The 20363-nt window shown below is 37.1% G+C and overlaps 1 protein-coding gene across 2 annotated transcripts in view; it reads left to right on the forward strand.

Annotated features, from left to right (window-relative positions):
- The window catches only part of RORB (RAR related orphan receptor B), a 185790-nt gene that overhangs the window by 133143 nt on the left and 32284 nt on the right, over positions 1–20363 (forward strand). For both annotated transcript variants that reach the window (XM_033124021.1, XM_033124019.1), the window contains exons 2-4: positions 2778–2863; positions 7112–7253; positions 14495–14896. In XM_033124021.1, the coding sequence (XP_032979912.1) occupies positions 2778–2863; positions 7112–7253; positions 14495–14896 (630 nt within the window). The remainder of the gene's footprint in view (positions 1–2777; positions 2864–7111; positions 7254–14494; positions 14897–20363) is intronic.

Below are 20363 nucleotides of genomic sequence, written 5' to 3' on the forward strand. Positions count from 1 at the left end.
TGAAGCAGATTCTCCCCATGTGTAAGTTACTCCCTGGGGAGTAATTTATGCAAAGAGCCCCTCTGACTTAATATCATATAAGCCTAAAAACTGTACAATGGATACCTGGGATTTTTAGTCAATTTTGTAATCATTGTAAAGAGTCCACCGTTTGAAAGGTTATCAAAAAATGAAATAAAAAGAAAACAGTACAAATAACTTCATTTGGTTTTTATAAATGATAAGATTTTTAAGAAAAAAATAGTAATGTGGCTTATCCTATTTCTTGTCCGAAAGTATTAGTAATAGCAGTTCACAATGATGATGATGAAGAGTACTGACATTTTGTAAGTCTTTGCCATTTACAAGACACTTCTACTAAACAACTCATTTAATCCTCATAAAGCTATGAAGTTTGTCAGGTAAGCTTTATAAACCAAAAAACAAGATCAGAGATTTTATCATGGCCATGGCCCCAATCATTAACATATTAGGGACTGGAATCCAAGAGAACAGAACTGAACAGAACATCAAATCTCTCATTTTTCTGTATCACAAATCTTGAAAATAAATACTAGCTAATGTAATGTGAAAGGTAAAACACTAGAAGCAAATAAAAATAGTCTCATAAGTATTTTAATTGACTTTGTCTCTTCTGATATTTTCATCATTATCTCTTCAGCTGGTGTTATTGCAGTAATATAGGAATTCAAATTTGTATTCATATTTTATCTTTGTGGGTGGCAGAGAAAGGGCTACTGAATGAAATATCAGGAAAATTGGGTAATTTCTGGTTGCCATCTCCCAGGTCAGCTCAAGGGCATCATTAACCACCTGGATCTTCAGTTTTCTCATATGAAAAATAACGATATAACACTGAATTAAACTTACTAGGTGACTTAAACTTACTATGAAATATTTAGTTTCAAGAAATTTAATATGCAACTAAAGCTAAGTATTAAGTCGGTGCAAAAGTAATTGTGATGTAAAAGGTTAAAAATAATTGCAACTCCGCAATTACTTTTGCACCAACCTAATATCCTTTTTTAATATAGAACAATAAGAAAAAGAGGGTATTTCTTGCATTTATTTGTTTTGTATATTCAAGGGTGAGAAACTGCAAAAAACATCCAAGTGGCACATTGATATACAAAGCATTTGAAGCATATTTTGCATAATTATTTTAAATTGGGAGTTGGAAAAGCAAATCTTCATAGTGTGTTTAATTTTAACAACACTTTGAATACTATCAGAGACACGGGAACTACAACATTCTAAATAAAGTTTATCCCATGAACTTATCTATAATCTCGATGCTGATGACTTAAAATCATCTTTCTAAGAGGTTCTATATACAGGTGCCTACAAGACACCAAATTGCACACATGTAAAATGGAAAGCCCATGCCCCACCATAATCCACAAAGTAGTTGCTTTACCCCCATCCCCATTTTTGTCAAACATACTATTTAATCTTACCCTCAAGGCTAGGAAGCTAGAGTCACCTTATTATTCATTGGTTTCTACCTCTGTGTCCTTTCTGTCATTTATCTTCTCAACCTCTACCTTTGCACTATCTTTTATTTGCCTCTTCCTCTCCATTTATCCTGCTACTGATGTAATCCACACGTTCATCTGCTAACACCCAGGTTAGGTGTAGCCTTTTAGTTGGTCTTCCACTTGTTTCTGGTTAACCTACGAAACTCACCTTTGTTAAGGTACCCAAACCACCACTTTCATCATTTCTTCCCCCGTTCGCTTCTTTGATTCCCTGTGACAAGTGATATCAGTTGAAAATTCCTCTGCCTGAATTGCAGGAGCTCCATAATCTGCTATCACTTCCTCTATCCAACTATAAGGCCCAAGTTTCCATTAGAGCCAGGTTGCTTGTCTCAATGATCACAAGCCACAATCATTCTGAACCTCCTTCATTCATTCCAGACCTCCTTTATTCATTCTGGACCTCCTTCATTCTTTCCAGACCTCCTTTATTCATTCCGGACCTCCTTTATTCATTCCGGACCTCTGTCATTCAAATCTGCTTGGAGAAATGCCCTTTGCCTTTCACTTCAGCCTAACTAAATCCTACACAATCTTCAAAAGCAACCAAATTGTCACTTCAAATCAAATGATTTTATTTCCTACTGAAGTCATAGTTAGTACCCACATACTTTATCATTTTTCTCTGATTTCTCCATGTATTATATTTTATTAATTAGTTTATTGGTGTCAGTGTATTGTATCTTGTGTCAACAACCTTTATCATTTTAGTGGACACATAGTGTATGCTCAGTAAATATCTGGCTGATTCATTATTGGCATTTTCACAAGTAAACAGTCAGCCACGTAATGTATAAAGTCACCACCGCCGCCTCCAGTTTTGCTTTATTTCCTTATTTCAAATATTACTGAAATAAGGCAATGTGATAACTCTCAGTGACTTAATGTTTGAAGTGCAAAATAAGAATACCAAAGACAGAGATTCCAGGGATTTCTGCGTCACACTATTTCAAAGTCAAGTTTAAAAAGGAAAAAAACAGTGAAGGCAAAAGTTTAGAAAATTTGTGGTCCCTGGTTATATTAGTTTGAGAAATATATTTTGTTTGACAAAAAGAAAGCAAAAAGATGGATGCCCTTTCAATTAGAAGCAGCTTAGGGAGGCCATTCAAATAGTAGTGGATGACCCCACATCCCCACCCCCAGTATCTTCAAACACTAAAGTCTGGCGGGGAGGGAGAAAGGAGGGTGAAAGGAAGAAGACAACTCTGTAAGCTCAAACTGTCCGTTTTCCCTTTTCAGCACAAATTGAAGTGATACCATGCAAAATTTGTGGCGATAAGTCCTCCGGGATCCACTACGGAGTCATCACGTGTGAAGGCTGCAAGGTACGGGACTTAAACACAGCACTGCCCAGAGCAGCCATGTTTGCCCCAGGCCTCCATGTACCTTCCTATGCAGGTGGTGACACCTATTTAAAAGAAGGCCTGCTAAGGGATTCTGGTGCCTGCTGCTGACATTCAGGAATTCTCCTTTGGTGGGTGGGTGGGTTTGTTTTCCCTTCTTTGTCTTTTAACCTTTTTGTTATTGTCTAATTCATCAGCAGATACTTAAAAATGGGTTGTTATGTAAAATACCGAATTATTCACATTTACAGAAATATAAATGCTAATAATTGCCTTTTTAACAGTATTGTGTCCAGTAAATTCCATGGCATTTATTACTATATATGAAAGAACTAAAGACTGTAAGCTAATGGGCCCATATTTATTTATCTGCTTGAGAAAGAAGAAATCAAAGTAATAGTTGCAATATGCATATGGCCATCCTTTATTCTCACATGCCAGAAAAATATTTTAAAAACCGGAAGCATGAAATGTTAATAGACCACATAATCTCTAAATTAATTAAAAATCATCTGCCCCAACCTCCTTATTTTTCAATGAGGCCCTGAGGTATAAACAAGATTATGTCATTTGGCCAATGTCACTGATCTAGTTAGTGAGAGAGCATGACCAGAAACAGTTTTTTCATTCTAAGTCCAGTGTTCCCCTCCCAGACAGATGCAACCAATCCTTCCAAAATAAACTCATTCCTATGGGCAAGTTGCTTTTAAAATACAAAGCTGGAATAGATAGATGATGACAAATGATAGACAGATAGACAGACAGACAGACAGATAGATAGATAGACAGACAGACAGACAGACAGACAGACAGATAGATAGATAGATAGATAGATAGACAGATAGACAGACAGACAGACAGACAGACAGACAGATAGGACAAAGAAGGTGGGGGAATAGTAATTAACATAGACTTAGTCTGAAATAAGAGAAATTTGAAATTTAACAGCAAATTTGTTAAATCAATCCTTAGAAGGAAAGAGAGACTAAATATCAAGGGGGAAAAAACCAGTGTACAACCAATTTTAAAGGGCAATGTGTAACCAGGACAAATAAAATGCTGTATACTCTGGGAAGGAAAAGAGATATGCTGGCAAAGTTACTGGCAACAACAATTATATTTTTAATCAAAGATGCAAGAAAGTAAATCATTAATTTAAGATCAGCAAACTGAAGGAGAAGTAGCACAATCATAGATTCTAAGAACCCACCTTAATCTTAAGAGACTTTCAAATGTAAATTAAACAAAAAGTATTTTGATTGTCAAATAGTGGTGCTCTGTGAAAAATTGTCAATGTCTTACAATGTCTCAAGAAGTATGATTCCTGGAATTGAAACTGGAGGGGAGAAAAGGAAAAAAAAAAGAAAGAAAATAAATTCGGGCAGGGATGCAGAGATGAGACAATAACATTAAGGTAGTAAGTAACCCATCAACATACAGACCTGCTTCAGAAGTGATTATCAATCATCCATATTTGACCATCATGAGATGCGCCTTGCATTCTGTTCCTCTGCAGACCTGCAATTAAGAACTGCACGTTATCCACCTTAATTCAATTTTTTCAACTTATCAGAAGAAACAATAAAACAAAACTACAAATCAGCAATTTTTGTCCCAACCCCTAAAATAAGTTATTACTATCGCTGGGCAGGTAGACAAATTGTTTTCTTTGTAAACACTAATAATTTTGGAATCAGAACCCTCTCCAGTGAAAGTATATCCACCACTGTGTCAGGTTATTGTGAAATTTTAAAAGCTCTGGTCATAGTATCCACAGAAAAAATATTTTTTAGATTCGTGTCAAAGTGAAGCTTTGTGTTTCATTGTATAAGGTCTATTTTGAAAATATCTGATTTCAGAATATGAGGACATATTCATGTTAAGGAGTAAGACATTAAAGCAGTAATTTCCAGAAGATTTAAACGCTGAAGAAATATATTTATATTCCAACAGGCCAATAGTCAGGAACAAGTGTTCAGGCTCCTGTCATCTTTTCTGTTTAAAGGCGGAATCCACAATCAAAGAAATTATGCATTATTCTAAACCATACGATGAGGTTTTAGTCAAAGTAAAATTGTATACCACACCTCTTTTTTATTTCATGGAAAAACCCACATTGGTAAATATGCTACATTCTTCTCCAAATAGAAAACTCAAGAAATTCCATTAAGAATAAGATGTCAGTGTCAGCACATTTAGTATCAACCTCTGAATTTTCATAATACTGTTTTCCAGTCAACATAAACAACTCATTTTAAATAACATCAATTCAGCTTGTGCACTTATTCAAATTCCTATTCATTCAATAAAATTTGAAATGAAATCTCTTTTTCATGCCAAAAACCTTATTTACAATAATGAGCAATAGAAAAGCAAGAAATGCCTCGTGATTAATGTCAAATTGGCCTTGAATTAGGGCTGTAGCTGTGACTTAGTAAAAGTCTTTTCTGTCAACTCTTCTGCTACGTGGCACTAGAGTACCCAAAGATTAAAAACCACCCAATTCTTTCTTAAAATATAAATTCCAAGTCCTCTTTAATCACGATCAAAGGGCTGAGGTTATACTTTCTGTCAGCTTTCATGGTATATGAAGTCCATCATTTCAATCCCTGGTAGCTCAAATATAATCTTTATTTTAAGGGGCTCCATGCAATCATTTGAACTGGACAATCAGATATCTCATTCTGCCACCGATGGTCCATTAAATAAATAATACATATGGATCTGTGAGGATGAAACTAGTGCTTGTTGCTGAGTGGCTTCGGGCTTACAACCACAAAACCAGTTGGTACTCTTTCTCTCTAAGAAGACACTTGGCCACACATCCATTTCTGAGGTCCTTCACAGGTTGGCCAAGATCTCTTCACAGTACCAAACAAAGGGAAATTACAGCTGAAACAAAGGGAAATTACCAATCTTGGTCCTGTCTTTATGTAAACTTTGGGGAGTTTTTTTGCATTAATGTTGATTTTTAACATATTGTTTTAAAATATTACTTATCCTGATTACCAAGACTTTTGGTGACTCTTAAATTTTGTGGCCAAGGTGATTGCCTCACTAGTCTCAACCCTAGTCGCAGCCCCAATCTATCTCCTGTTGACAGTTGAGGAAATATGGAAGCTGTTTGACAGAAGCCAGGTGACGTATGCCAGGCCTCTCAGCAAGATGGGTAGTGGGCTCACCACCTGGAACTTTCCTAGGCTTCCCCCTTTCAAAGGGTGATACTGTGGGTTATTTTTCCTAAAATTTCTCCTCGCAAAGCTCCTATAGACCACCACTTTGTTCGTAGCAGTTGCGCGTTTGCTGTATTGCAATTCAAGAGTGAAGAATGATTAGGGAAACTGATTAAGTACGTGAATTCATGGGTAAATGATACTTTCATATCTCTTGAGAAAATGTTCGTTTTTCCCAGTAGAGTTTTCTGTAAGATAACTAAGGTGAGTGGTATCCAAAGAATTTAAAAAATAATAAACTCAGCTGTGGGTTTACTCAGAAAGGTAATGTAAGGTCCATGGCAGGTCATTTTGTAGCAGGACCCAAACTTATTTACATGAAAACCTCCTACATCACTTTAGTCTAAGGCCAAACAGAGAGCATTAGTTTAGCTTTACTTATAGCTTATTTTTTATAGAACAGTTCATATACCATATTGTTTTATTCAAAGATGTGGTTGATTATAAGGTACATCACTGGTTTAAAAAACAACCTTTCAGATTTATTCTGGCCAAATTCAAAATTTTTCACATGGTAAAAATGGATCTTAGAAATTAGAAAGAGAGCCTGCACTCCTCAGTACTGCTATTGCGGCCGATACACCAAGTCCCTCACTTCCGCAGCACTTGATATAAACCTGTGTTATTGTCCCCATCAAGTTTTGTCATATTTGGCTTAGCAGTGACATTTTCCTCTGCCACTCCTTTTCCTCTGCTCTTTAGGACAGAAACTCTGTTGTGTTTTTCTTTGCACAGAGCAGCACACCTCATAAATGTCTTTAGTAAACATTGATTAAATGAATGAATGAATGATACTTTCATATCTCTGTAAATAGTACTTATGTGCCCCAGTAAAAACATCTGTAAGCTACCCAAAAGGAGATATCCAAAGAATTTTAAAAATTAAACTCAGTTATGTTCACTGTAGAAAATGTAGCAACCAAAACTGTTAATGGTCTTCCTTTCCCTTTTTTGTTTTTAACTCTTATCTCCCTCCCATTCTCTTTTTCCCCTCTAGGGATTCTTTAGGAGGAGCCAGCAGAACAATGCCTCTTATTCCTGCCCAAGGCAGAGAAACTGTTTAATTGACAGAACCAACAGAAACCGTTGCCAACACTGCCGACTGCAGAAGTGTCTTGCCCTAGGAATGTCGAGAGATGGTAAGGCATTGCCTTCCTATTTCCTACATTAAGGGTTTTCAGATGGATGCTTTGCTGGAGTCTGTTTAAGCCACTGGAAGAATTCTAGACAAAGGGAATTGGAGATAAGAAAAGAAAAGTATATGCTGGTAGAGCATTAAGAGGAAAAGTAAGAACATATAAAAATATCATATTGCCAATGAAATAGGAAGAAAAGACTTTACTGTAGCTTGTGGAGGAACCTGTGCTAACTAGGTTAGGTGAAAGGCACATAGGCCTATAGTGAAATGTGACCACATGTCCAGGTTTGCCTGCAAATGAGGGGCTGGTTTCCTGACACGTGAGATTTTTAGAGTTAAAGCTGCAGTCCTAGGTAACTGGGACCTTTTGGTCACTAAGTTAAGTCTGACTGGTGCACAAGTGGCTTAGTAAGTAGAGATGCTAAGGAACAGACTGAGTTTCTATGGGAGGCCCAGAAGCTCCACTGGCTGGTCACAGCTACTCATATAAGGATGTAGACTATTCTGAGTCATGATGATGCCAAAGGCTGTAACCGCCATGCAAGTCTTACAAGGGTTGTGTAGGTGGTGTCCTCAGACTATGACTCAAGTGTGTTCTCCACCTTCATGCCCAACCCAGCTGGGTGGCTTGAGTCCCCAACTGAACTTCTTAGATTAATGACAAAGGACAAGTAAACAAAGAATTTCATCTAGCTTTTCTTCCATTTTTAAGCATTCATCTAAACGAATTATTTCCCAATTGACATTGGCCACAGAACTCTTATATCAGATAGTGAGCAGCCCTGAGTCTTGGAGCCATTTCTGTCTTATTCTCACTATATCCTCAGGGTCTGGTTAAAAGCAGGAACTTAAGTGTTTGTTTAATGAACCATGCAATTCTCTTTTACATGGAGCCTGAAACAAAGACACTGCCCCTGGTACTTATTCTCTATGTGAATCTCCCTGGATTTTGTGCCTCTGGTCACAGTCCCTCTGATGAAGTTCAAGGTGATATGGATCAAGGGTGCACATGAGCCCCCCCCCCCCAAAAAAAAGGAAAAGAAAATCCTCCAGATTTTTAAAAGTTTGGATAATTGGCATGCACTATCTCTTGGTAAAAAGGAATTTTATGTGTTATTAAATTAAATGTGGGCCTTTTAGTCATTTGATAAATTCACCTCTGCATAGGTCTTGATATGTAAGCATATAAACTGCTTACTTCTTAGCTTCTATTCTCCAAATAGTTACATCTTGAATTTTTGTTTATCTTTGCTCTAATTCCCAACCCACCTAAACTTGTCTTGCACAAAAGTACACCTATGAGGCAAATTTAACCAAAAAATAAATTAATAAAAAGAATCTGAACTTGAACCCTTTAGTTTATAGGTAAGGTAGCTTCTAAAGCTGCAGAGATGTAAGTTTCTATTTTTCTAAAAGTTTCTGATAAAACTTTTCTATTACTCAACTGATTTTTTGTTTGTTTCTTTTTTTCTACACTTGCTAACCACATAAATTTACTCCTAGGGTAAATTTATAGCACTGTGTACTTCCACATAACTAAAATGAAGAAAGCGGAGGATGGGGGTTAAATGGTTTTCAGGATTTAGTTAGTAAAATTTTATGGAAATTTGAGTGAACAATTTCGCACTTCATTTCTACCATATGGAGGTAGTATATCACTTGACAGTATTTGAAAAGCCCCATTAATAATTGTGTATAAAGAATAAGCCATTGGTATTAGTCTCTGTCATTTCTTCCTACAATAAAAGGAAGTATCTCTTTTGGAAGGGCAGATCTTGTGGGTCTGCGCTGGTGAACAGAATGCACAAGAGATGAGCATATAGTTCAACGCAGAATCAGTGACATCAGCCCACAAAATCGAGGAGATTGTCTGAATCCCATGACGTAAAGGACAGGTGATGAGCCACAATCTATTCTCAAAGGGGAAGAACTTTACCGCAGCACATAAACCTCTATGCGAGTAAAAGCAGTACAGGGTCTAAGGATACTGGGGATTAAAGATAATGATCCATCTTAATATTCAGTTCAGAGACAACCCTGAGGCTGCCAGGGACATTTTCCAAAATGCCTCCTGAGCATGTCTTATGTCAAACTAATGAGGAGGACAAATGCTCAGGGGTGGGAGTGGTGGTTGCGAATGAGAAAGGGCCCCAGCAGAGAAAAAAAAGAAAGGAAAAAAAAAGATTCTGTCTAATAGAAAACAAGTTCTTCTTTACTATATTATATAGAGGGAATTTGGTCTAAACCTTGATTATAAAGGGTACTTTATACCAAATAAATCATACTAACCCGAGGGAAGCTGAATAGGTTTTATCTCTTATTGATAAGTAATGCCTAGTATGTAGCATTAAAGGATTGGAAAGCCCTGAAATTATGGTTGATTAGCTATGTCTAGTGAGGTCTCAAGAATGACAGGTGGTGTTTTTCCTGCCAGTAGTTTATTATAACTATATTCTACTGGTTAAACAAATATTTTCCAAGTGCGTTAGCAGTAGTATCCGTAGCCAGGGTAAAATGCCCTCACACCTAACTTTTTTCTACATACATCCCATCCACCTTCCCCCAGACCTAAAGTGGCATCTTCATTTTGATATTTGCATTTGCTTTTTGTCAATTATGCCTGGCTCCAAGAATATTTACTTCACCAAAACTGGTCACTGAAACAACATGGCTACTAATATAATGGTTTGTTATAACTGTTGGAATTGCTGGACTGTCATTCTCTCCTGAATTTCCGCTTTTATGGTGGTTTATTAGCGATGACACACATGTAAATAGAAAACTCAGCAATAACAAATTTGTTCAAATTTAGCTTAGACAAAGAACAAAAAATTAAATGCACTTGGAATACATACGCATGTGTCTGTGTATATAATAAGGTGAGGGTATGCATGTATATGTGGGTGTGAATTGATACCATGTATATGTCCAGTGAATCTTCTCTACCATCTTATTTCTTTTTTCTTTTTATCCGGACCCTTCAAAAATGTTGGTTGCAGGAATATTCAATGTAAATTATTTCCAATTATACTACTAAAAACCAGCAAAAAGCCAAAAAAATGTTTGGCACCGGTAGGAAGATATTGGGCTTCAAAGAGCAAACAGGATGCTCACCTTGCAATAATCAAGTATATGTCTTCCTAATCACATGCCTTTATGGAAAAATGGAAGCTGCCCGAAGAGGACAGTTTTCATATTAAGTAAGCTTCTCCTTATCCAGAATGGCATTGTCCAATATGGTATCCAAGTGTCACTACTTAAACTGAAATTTAAATTAATTATAAAATTACATAAAATTTAAAATTCAATTTTTCAGTCACACTTGCTGTATTTTAAGTGCTCAACAACCACATGTGGTTTGTGGCTATCATATTAGAAAGCACAGAGAACATTCCATCATCATAGGAAGTTCTATTGGAGAAGAAGTGACGGGGACGAGAGAGAATGTTTTTGAATTATGAATGGGGTTGAGTAGATTGAATCAGATTTTTTTCTAGAAAGCTTAGAGCCCTATAAAAAAAGGCATATCCATGAAATTTAAAAGAGTTAAATTAAGACCTCTTGGTAAGCAGGAGATATAAACATAGAGAACTTTACAACCAAAGATTGTAAGATAAAATAATTTCCAAAATGACTATGGAAAGTCATAGAAGATAGATTTACAATTTGGTTTGAAACCAAAAACGTGTCTAGTTATCATGTGGTAATAAGTAGAACTCTGAAGAAGCAATGACTTTGTTTTATAGTTACTCCAGAATCTTCCATTCCATTTAGAATCCTGCAATCCAAATAAATATGAAAAGATTTCCAATATTTTGCGTAAAATTGTTCTTTGCTACTGTGGGATCAAAATGAGAGTTAAGAGCTTATCAAGAGCAAATACCATCATTACTGAATATTTATAAAGCATTTGCAATGTATACAGAATTGTGCTAGTTTCTTTGAGAGCTAGCAGTTTAACAAGAGGCTGCCTCTATACTCAAGTGAATCTCATTAACAGAATAATTCAAGTTTGAGAGGGGCAAACACTTAAAATATGTGCCATTCTGATTAATGGGTAGTGGTAAGAAGAATGGTAATATTTGAAAGTATAATAGTAATACAGCCTTTGTTGAAATAGGCCTATGAATACAACAAATGTATATATTTACAAATAGTGAATTATTTATATGTCAGGAAAGTTCAATAGGTCTGTTTTTTCTGTTTTTGGCTTTTTTTGACATTTTTTTTTTTTACATTTTTTTTTTCCCAAATGTATCACCACTTTAATTATAGGAAAGGACATAAAACTGAAACACCGGCTCATCAGTGTTTCTGAAATGAATGGAAAATTTATTCTAAAATAGTATTAGAGTAATTGTCAATAAAGTCCTTGATTTAGAATGAAGCCTGATAATTCCAAAAGGTCGTGGGGCTTTCTGTTGTTTCTTTGAAAATATTTCAATTTGCTCAGTGACCCGATAAGGTAATTTCTTGGAAAAAGCATAATTATTCACCATTGAGCTTTCAGATGTTCATGAGGGCAGAGGTCTTGACAGCATACTTATTTGACATTGTTAGCTTTGATTATGAGATCTGTGGTTAACAGCAGAATTCTGAACTTAAAGTTGTTAAAGGTAGGATCTTGACTGGGTTCATTCATTCATCTGCCATCAACTACAAGTCAGTCTGTGCCTCTACTGATTATAGATGGCGTTGTATGGGAGAACTGAGGTGGCTCGGCTCTGCTTCACATACCTTATCCTCCAGCAAGCTAGTTTAGGCATGCCCTTTTTGTGGTGAGATACTCACTCACACAAGCACTTTGGAAGCCTCTGTTTATGTCACATGTCGATATCGCATTAACCCAAAGCAGGCCACGTGACCCTGAGTCAGCAGTGGGGTAGCATGCCTACCCAGAATGAAAAGGCACTGCCGACTTACATGGGGGAGGTCATGGAAATAGGTAAGAGGAATTAGAGTCATTAATAAAATCCATCTACACAATGTATGTTTCACCTACATATACAGTGTCTAGAAATCTAAAACAAGGATTAAATGGGAAAAGGTTTTAAAAGAGACACTGCATTTCTGTCTCCATGTTAGAAGTGTTTCTCATTCTCCACTGTTTTTCTCCTATAAATTTTAAACTAAAACATGCAAAACTATTCTACTAAAGTCAGTCAGAAAGTGCATATACTCAAGCCAAAACAAAAATCTAATCTATAGCAATAGATACAAATTTTGTGTTCACCTTCGTAGCTCTGTAACAAAGAGCTATTCTGAACCTACACAAATGCAAGAAATAGAGGATCAGCAAATAAAGAAGCATGTCATTACCTTCTTAGGGAGGAGGGGAAATTGTTTCTGAATCAAAATTTATCATGGTTTATTTTTTCTTACACAAAAAGGTGTTTTTTTTTCCGTAGAGAATTATATATAGTAAACATATAATATATAATTATTTGTAAAGATATAATATAAAGGTACAGAGAACACTTTCCCTAAAAGTTGCTATGAAATTCTCTCCACGGACAAACTACAAATACCACTACAATTAGTAAGCAAATAAATTTGTCTCTGAGAAACAAAATCTAATAGTGTCTCTACAAACAGAGTTAAACACAATGATCTAAATGATTCAAAACCCTATAAGAACGAAAATTGAGGTGGAAAGAGGAGTTTAGTCTGAATTAAGCAGATTGTCTTCATTCAGAAAAATTACTGGATAATTACCACATTGTTTTCCAACTTAGGCAGCGTCAGAAAGCAAGAACATAGGCTTTTCAGAAGGATTTGGGAGAAATAGAAAGAGTTTGGATTGCTCGAAGTCTACCCCTCACATCTATAATCCAGCAGGCAAGAAGAAGGAAAATGATGTGCCCCAACACCCGAAAGTGTATGCAGCCCTTCTATTTATGTCATGTTACCTATAACTTAATCACATAGTCACACCTGTCAGTGGGAGAGCCTGGCAACTGTGGTCTCCATTTTGAACAGCTGATGCTTAGATAAAATTTTGGTAGCTCTACAACTAATGGAAAAAGAATGAATATTGAAGGAATATTGGAGGGCGAAATGGCAGCTCTTTAACAGCAAGAATCTCTTCTGTGGGCCCTTCACGCTGAAGAGTTCTTAAGCACTTCACGCTTTAGGTATTCTCAAAAGTTATTCTCATCAACCCTAGTGACCGAATGCAGGAATTGAACCTGTTTCTACCCTCCACTTTATCCTTTCTACGTTCCCTGAGCTTCCAACATTAACAGGTGATGGGAACACTGTCACAAAAGAAAAGGAAACAGAAAAGCAGAAAGGAACTTCCAAGCTTGCCATAGTTCCCACCATTAACATGAGCTGAATAACATAGTGCTTGATAATTTGGACAAGGTGGCCCCTTGACTCAGGATGTTCACAGCCTAAAATGGGAGTTGACTGCTTGTGAGGAAAAATGTCAATATCATAACAGTTCGGGAGATTAAGCTTGATAAATTCAGAAGAAATGCATTCAGATCAAAGCATCTCCATGTTACTCTATGGCCACTCACAGAGCCCCTTCCTCCTCTTCCCTCAGAATGGCTAAGGATTTTGCCAAAGGAGATGGGCACTCTAAACCTTGGGTTGTAGAATGAGAAAGGAGGGGTTACTGTTGGCTCACTTGCTGACCATTGGATGTGCGAAATTGCTACTTTCCAAAGATCCTTCATTTGATCCTAAAGCCAACTAAAGGCAAATGATGCGGTTTACTTAAAATTGTGTTTATAACTCTGCCCCACGTCCTTGTTCTGACCCAACACACTATTTAGAAGACAGTGAAATAATAAGGTCCTGTCTGACAATCTAGTAATCCTAATGCAGGCGTGGGCGGAACTAATCATGAGTTTTGGCTGACATTTTAATAGCAGGTACCATTTAGTAGTTTTTGTTTTTTATGGTGTTTTGGGTTTCCCTCTCCCCCACCCCCCGCAAGAACAAGGAAATATACCTTCTAACTTCATGGCAACAAATGTGAAAACAAATAAGTAAGTTTTCACATTTCTGCCCAGCTTAGATTTAGTTCTCGCTACGTACATAAACCAGCACAGAAATCCCTGAATATATAACCTTTCACCAAATGTGGAGTGCAAGTGAATGGACTCTGGGCTCTGGTGCTAGGAGTTTGTGCCTTTGATGTTGAGGGGACAACCATCCATGCCCCTTTGGACTTGAGGATGTTAATGAGAATGATAACTGCAATGCTGTTTTCTGCTTTTTTCTCCAACCCAGCTGTGAAGTTTGGGAGGATGTCCAAGAAGCAAAGGGACAGCCTGTATGCTGAGGTGCAGAAGCACCAGCAGCGGCTGCAGGAGCAGCGGCAGCAGCAGAGTGGGGAGGCAGAAGCCCTTGCTAGGGTGTATAGCAGCAGCATCAGTAACAGCCTCAGCAACCTGAACAACGAAGCCAGTGGCACTTATGCCAATGGACACGTCATTGACCTACCCAAGTCCGAGGGTTATTACAATGTGGATTCCGGCCAGCCGTCCCCTGATCAGTCAGGACTTGACATGACTGGAATCAAACAGATAAAGCAAGAACCTATCTATGACCTCACATCCGTACCCAACTTGTTTACCTATAGCTCTTTCAACAACGGGCAGTTAGCACCAGGGATCACAATGACTGAAATTGGTAAGTGGAAGTCAACTCCCAGCTCATTTTTTGGAAATTCTGCTTTGAAGTTGTCTGGTCCTATTTTGTATGGTCCTTTGCTAAGGTGTACATTGACTTACTTGCATTCGTGGCTTCTAATGAGAAAACGAATTGATTTTAAATGTATTCTACTAACTGTCATTGTTCCCCTGCCCCATAAAAGTTTGTTTCAAGCAAAGGGAGAAAGAAGAAATTATAAACAGAAAGATGCTGCCTGTAAAAGGAAAAAACAAGCTATCTGTTAAATTTGGGTTCATCACTGAAGGAAAATTTCAGCAAGGATTCAAAGTGGTGGTATTTAAAGTAAAATGGCTGAGGGATATAGAAATAGTGTGTAATAACTGAATGAACAGGTCTCCAACTCTCCCACTAAGATAACTGGGGACAAACCATAAGCAAACGGTACCTCAGTTTCATTCTTACTAAAAGGAGAGGAGTAGGCCAGAAGATCTCTAAGCCTCTTGTAAATCTGAATTCCAGAATTCTACATGGGAATAGAGTATGAATTACTGGCAATGAAAAGAGTGTAGTCTGGAATGTTACAGAACATAACAGCAACAGATAAGCCCTCGTCACAGGCGTGATTGCATCAGCAATCCGATCCTCTTTCTGCTGTGATGTCCTTTGACTCCTAAGGAGTGGTCTTCAAGAGTGTTCTTTCCTATGCATGCTCTCTTCTGACCCGTCGCAACTGTGTTTAACCCTGTTAAGTTCAGAAGTGTATTAAATGTTTAACCAGTTGATCTCATTAACTAAGTGCCATAAAAAATATTGATGTAGGTTTAACACATTACCCTCCAGGGTAATGGAATTGCATGTTAACAGTGGCCTAGAAGAGCTAAACAAACAGTGGCGATACCAGGGTTCGTTGCAGTACTTAGTGTACTGGGGAAAGCAATGTAGAACTCAGGAACCTTTGAGGCCTCCTCACACCCCACCCTGAGAGGTGGCAGAGCAGTGTTTAAGAACCAAGCCACCTGACTTCAAATTCTGGCTCTCTGGCTTACTATTTGTTCTGCGGCAAGTTTCTAAATCCCTGTTTGCTCATCTGTTTTTCTGTTTTTTGTTGTTTTGTTTTGTTTTGTTTTTGATTGCTCATCTTTAAAAAGGGAAAAGTATTCATTCATAGATCACAGGGTTGTTGTAAATATTAAATGAGTTAATACTTGTAAAACAGAGCAATGTTTGGAACTCAGCAAGTGCTCAATCTCTTGGCTGTTATTACTCGTATACCATGTGCTCAGTCACCTTCACTGGCTGCACTGTGAGTAGGAGCCTAAAGCCTACGTGTTTTAAATAAAGTTGATGTGAACACATAATGAAGTACATGCCATATGTATCTTGGCTACTTCTACCATCTGGTTGAGGAAGAAGCAATGTTACACAGTTATAAAATGTTATTTCTCCCTTTTAGCAATTCAGCATGTGACAGTGAGTAAAGAAGCTGTTGACAAAGCACCTGTAATGACATTCACAACAGAGAGACAGAAAACTAAACACCAGCTATAATACAAAAATATTTATTATTATTGCCATTCTTGTTTTTTAACTATGTCAGAGGCACCTCACACACATTTAGTTTTCACGAGCATCTTATAAGTAAAAATATTGTTTCCATTTTACAGATGAGAAAACAGAGGTTTAACGGTGTCTCATGACCTTCTCAGGGTCCTTTGGTTACTAAATGATAGAGCCAGGTTCCACCCTTGGGAGTCTGATTCCAGAGTCGTTTTGCTTATCCATTACCCTACTACCTGCTATGGGTTTAATATCCACAAACTGCATTGTCAACAAATCAGGACAGTCTTTTTAAGTGAAGTCACTTAATATTTCCAAGAGGACATGTTAACAAAAAAGAGAAATAGGCACCATTTTTTGTTTTTATCCTACTTAATATTTAAGTGCCAAAGTCTGCTATTGATTTGGAACATATGTTCAAAACCTAGTGAAACAAAAAAAAAAAAAAAAAAAAAAAAAACCTAGTGAAACAAAACAATTGTTGGGTAATCTTGTTCCCCATACCCAAAAGGGAAAGTCTTGTAAGAATTCAAAAATCACAGTTTCCTAGTGATTCTAAATCACTAAGAAGTATTATGGAAAAAGAAAGCCAAAATTATCAGGTCTGGATAACCCTAGGAAAGGCACTTCTTCTCTGGTCCTCAGTCTATTCATCTGTGAACTGATGACTTGATAACCTCAAAATTCACCCAGATGTTCCACACAGACATTGATACCCAAAATGAACTAGCATGTATTTTCTTTTAATTATTTCAAGATACCATTAGTCTTCAGAGATCTCTAGATATTCTCTAAATTGTGGAGGCTTGTTCCATCAGACTTTTAGGGATGCAATTAGATTGTCCTGCTAGTGCTCTCAAATTTAGCAGGCTTTTAATCCTAATTACTGTCTTGGTTCACATTTTGTTAAAACAGCAATGCCATCTAGTGGACACAGACTCCTTCTCTGGGTGTCAAATGTAGGTACCTCTGACAAGCCACAATAATGAGATACGCTATTCTTTCCTGCACCATCCAAAAAACTGCCACCCATTTATGTACTAAAACACTAATTTCCTAACAGTATCACGGGGTGGAAAGTCATGAAAGGTATAGCATTGGTGGTTAAGGACTCTGGTTCTGGAGTCAGACTGCCTGAGTTCAAAACCTGATGTGCCTTTTCCCTTAAACAACTTACCTAACCTCTGAAGTCTCAGTTGTGAACCTGGGACAGTAGTAGTCCCTACTTGTATGTATTGATTAAATGAGTTAATATTTGTAAGTTCTTAGGACAACATCTGTCATGCATAAGCCTAATTATTACTAATATAATTGGTATGTTAGTAATCTCATTATTATTTAATAACATTACTAGTTATGACAGGTCCTATAACTACCTTTTATTGAACACCTACACTGAGCTGAGCAATGTCCTATATTTAATACTCATAACAATCCTATTATGCCTGTTATATATTTGTGTATCCATTTTACAGATGAAAAAACTGAGGCTCCGAAGTTACAAAATGTGTAAAAATCAATGTAAACATATAAGCCCAGGTCTGAGTAACATCAAAACCCATTCTCTTAATCATTATACTGTATACTCTCTCATCAACAAAGGGAGTCCCACAAGCTAATTGGCATTCCCACCGCAAAACACATTTAGTGTTTGCTGTCTGCCCCACGTCCTTCTAGGTGCTACAAAGGAGCTGACAGAGTGAACATGCTGACATTTTGACTTGACTGGATTAATGAGCACCTATACTAATCTGGCTAGTGGCAAGCTCTCATAGAGAGAACCTTATGCAGACAAAATACAAAATCTGAATTCAAGCCTATATCACACTAAGGAATTTTTTTTTAACATTGTTCTCAGCTACTAGAAGTCCTGATCTGTTTCCTCAGGTTTCTGAGAGAACAATGAAATTTGTACAACCAGGGTATTATTCTCATATTAGATCATCTTAAAAGCAGTTGTTTTTTAAACCAGTTTTTGGATTAGTCCAGGTAGGTTATGGTTTTACAGTTTGGAAACTTTTAATAAAAGCACACATTTAAGAACCGTAAAACAACTGTAGATCCCCAAAAGCCAGTTACATGAGTGTGATCAGAGGAATGTTCCCAGAAAAAAACAAATTTGTCTTCCTAAAAGTGAAGCAAAGCAACTACAAACTGCCTAGTTAAAAATTCTAATAATGATGATGATGCATGTTTGGAGAGAAACGGAGGACTCTTTGACCTCACACCAATGCCTTCAGGTGGACAGTGACCCATTGTGCAGATGAATAAATTAAGGGTCTGAAGCAGTGAGCAATTTTCCCAGACCACAGAGTTCAAGTGGTAAAGCTTGAATTCTAATGTCAGTCAGTGATTGTACTACCCTAGATTGCCAGACAGTCTTTCAAACGCATAGTTTTTAAAAATGCCAGGTACTCCAGGCAAGCAGGCCATGGCTCCTGCCCTCACCGTTTAGGAGCCAGAGACATGAAAATAAATAATTGCCATGCCGTGTGTCATATGTTGTCAATCCCGGGCATGATGGTGTCACAGAACCTCCTAGATGTGAGGGAGATAGGGGCACTGCTTACTCTTAGTCCCATCTCTTACGAGGAATGTTATATCTCCATAGTTTGGGGAATAGAACACAAAACGTAAGTAAGCAAACAAAACAGTATTAAACATTTCAAGAATTATATCCTTAGGTTTCTCAAAATCCCATAGGAAAAAAAGACATAAGAGAAGGACAAAAGTAAGCTTTAAATTAATATTTAGGCAGCAGTATTAGCTGGGTGTAGCTGAAATTTTCCTTCAAGCTAACATGGTGAATGTGTTAAAGCTCTGAAAATAAAATTTTGCAGTGGTTGGTGGCAGGCAGAGGAAGCTGGCTAAAGGATACCTGGCAAACAAGCAGAGAATGAAAGTGGAAGCTCATGTTTTTGCTCCCCTACTGTAGCCTTTAGATGGATTGGGAGATTCTGCAGGACTAATTCTCTTAATGAAAGCTCATTTATGCTCAGAGATGATTGACAATGGATTTGTGAGGTCCCAGACAACAAGACAATTCAAACAGCGAAACAACATGCTTTTAAAAACAGAAATACAAAAAAATCCATCAAATTAGCTGTGATGCAAAGGGGAGAAATTGCCTTTTATATACATCACCTGACTTTGCTTTTCTATTCCGTAATTTTTTTCTCCAGACAAAGACAATGAAATGTGAATTCATTGGTCCCTCTTCTATAAGCATAAACATAGATTTACTTTCATAATCCTTTTTGTGTTCTATTTATAGAATTTGGAATTTTAAGCATCAGAAATAGAAATAAACCGCTTTTTTAAAAAAATTCACCTATTACAGAAGCTGAGTATTAATAGTTAGAGGGGATAACAAAAATGGATTGGCCTAAAAGTCATCTAGTCCCAGTAGAGTACTACTTTATTCTGTCAAGTCTACCTAGAAACATAGAAGATGTTTCTAGTGCTGTTTTATTTGTGGGAATTCTATAAAAGTTGATGGTGTTTCAATTGTTATTTGTTAAGAACCCAAGCAGCTGTTATGGTCTTAAGGCTGCACCTTTAATGACAGATAAATATTTTATAATTGCTTAAATCTATCTATGCATATTTATAACATACATTTATATAAATATACATTTCTCTATGCGTATTTAACTCTTCATTCAAAACTGATACAGAGAGTAGAATTTAACTCTAGCTATGTACCAGTATTTCCTATGTACTCTAATGGCACCTGTATCAAACACAGTAGGCATTCAATTTAGAAGCAACTGCCTAGTAAGTCATTAAAATAAAATTAGGCTAAACTGGAGGGGGAAATCACTCAAGCAGTATTGGGAAAGGAAAATTCAGTGTCTTTAGTTCTTCCTTTCTTGCTTTGAGGGCAGACATGTGGTGAACTTACTCTGTCATCTAACACCGCCTCCCT

Source organism: Rhinolophus ferrumequinum, chromosome 12 (assembly GCF_004115265.2).
Source record: "Rhinolophus ferrumequinum isolate MPI-CBG mRhiFer1 chromosome 12, mRhiFer1_v1.p, whole genome shotgun sequence".
NCBI classification, from domain to species: domain Eukaryota; kingdom Metazoa; phylum Chordata; class Mammalia; order Chiroptera; family Rhinolophidae; genus Rhinolophus; species Rhinolophus ferrumequinum.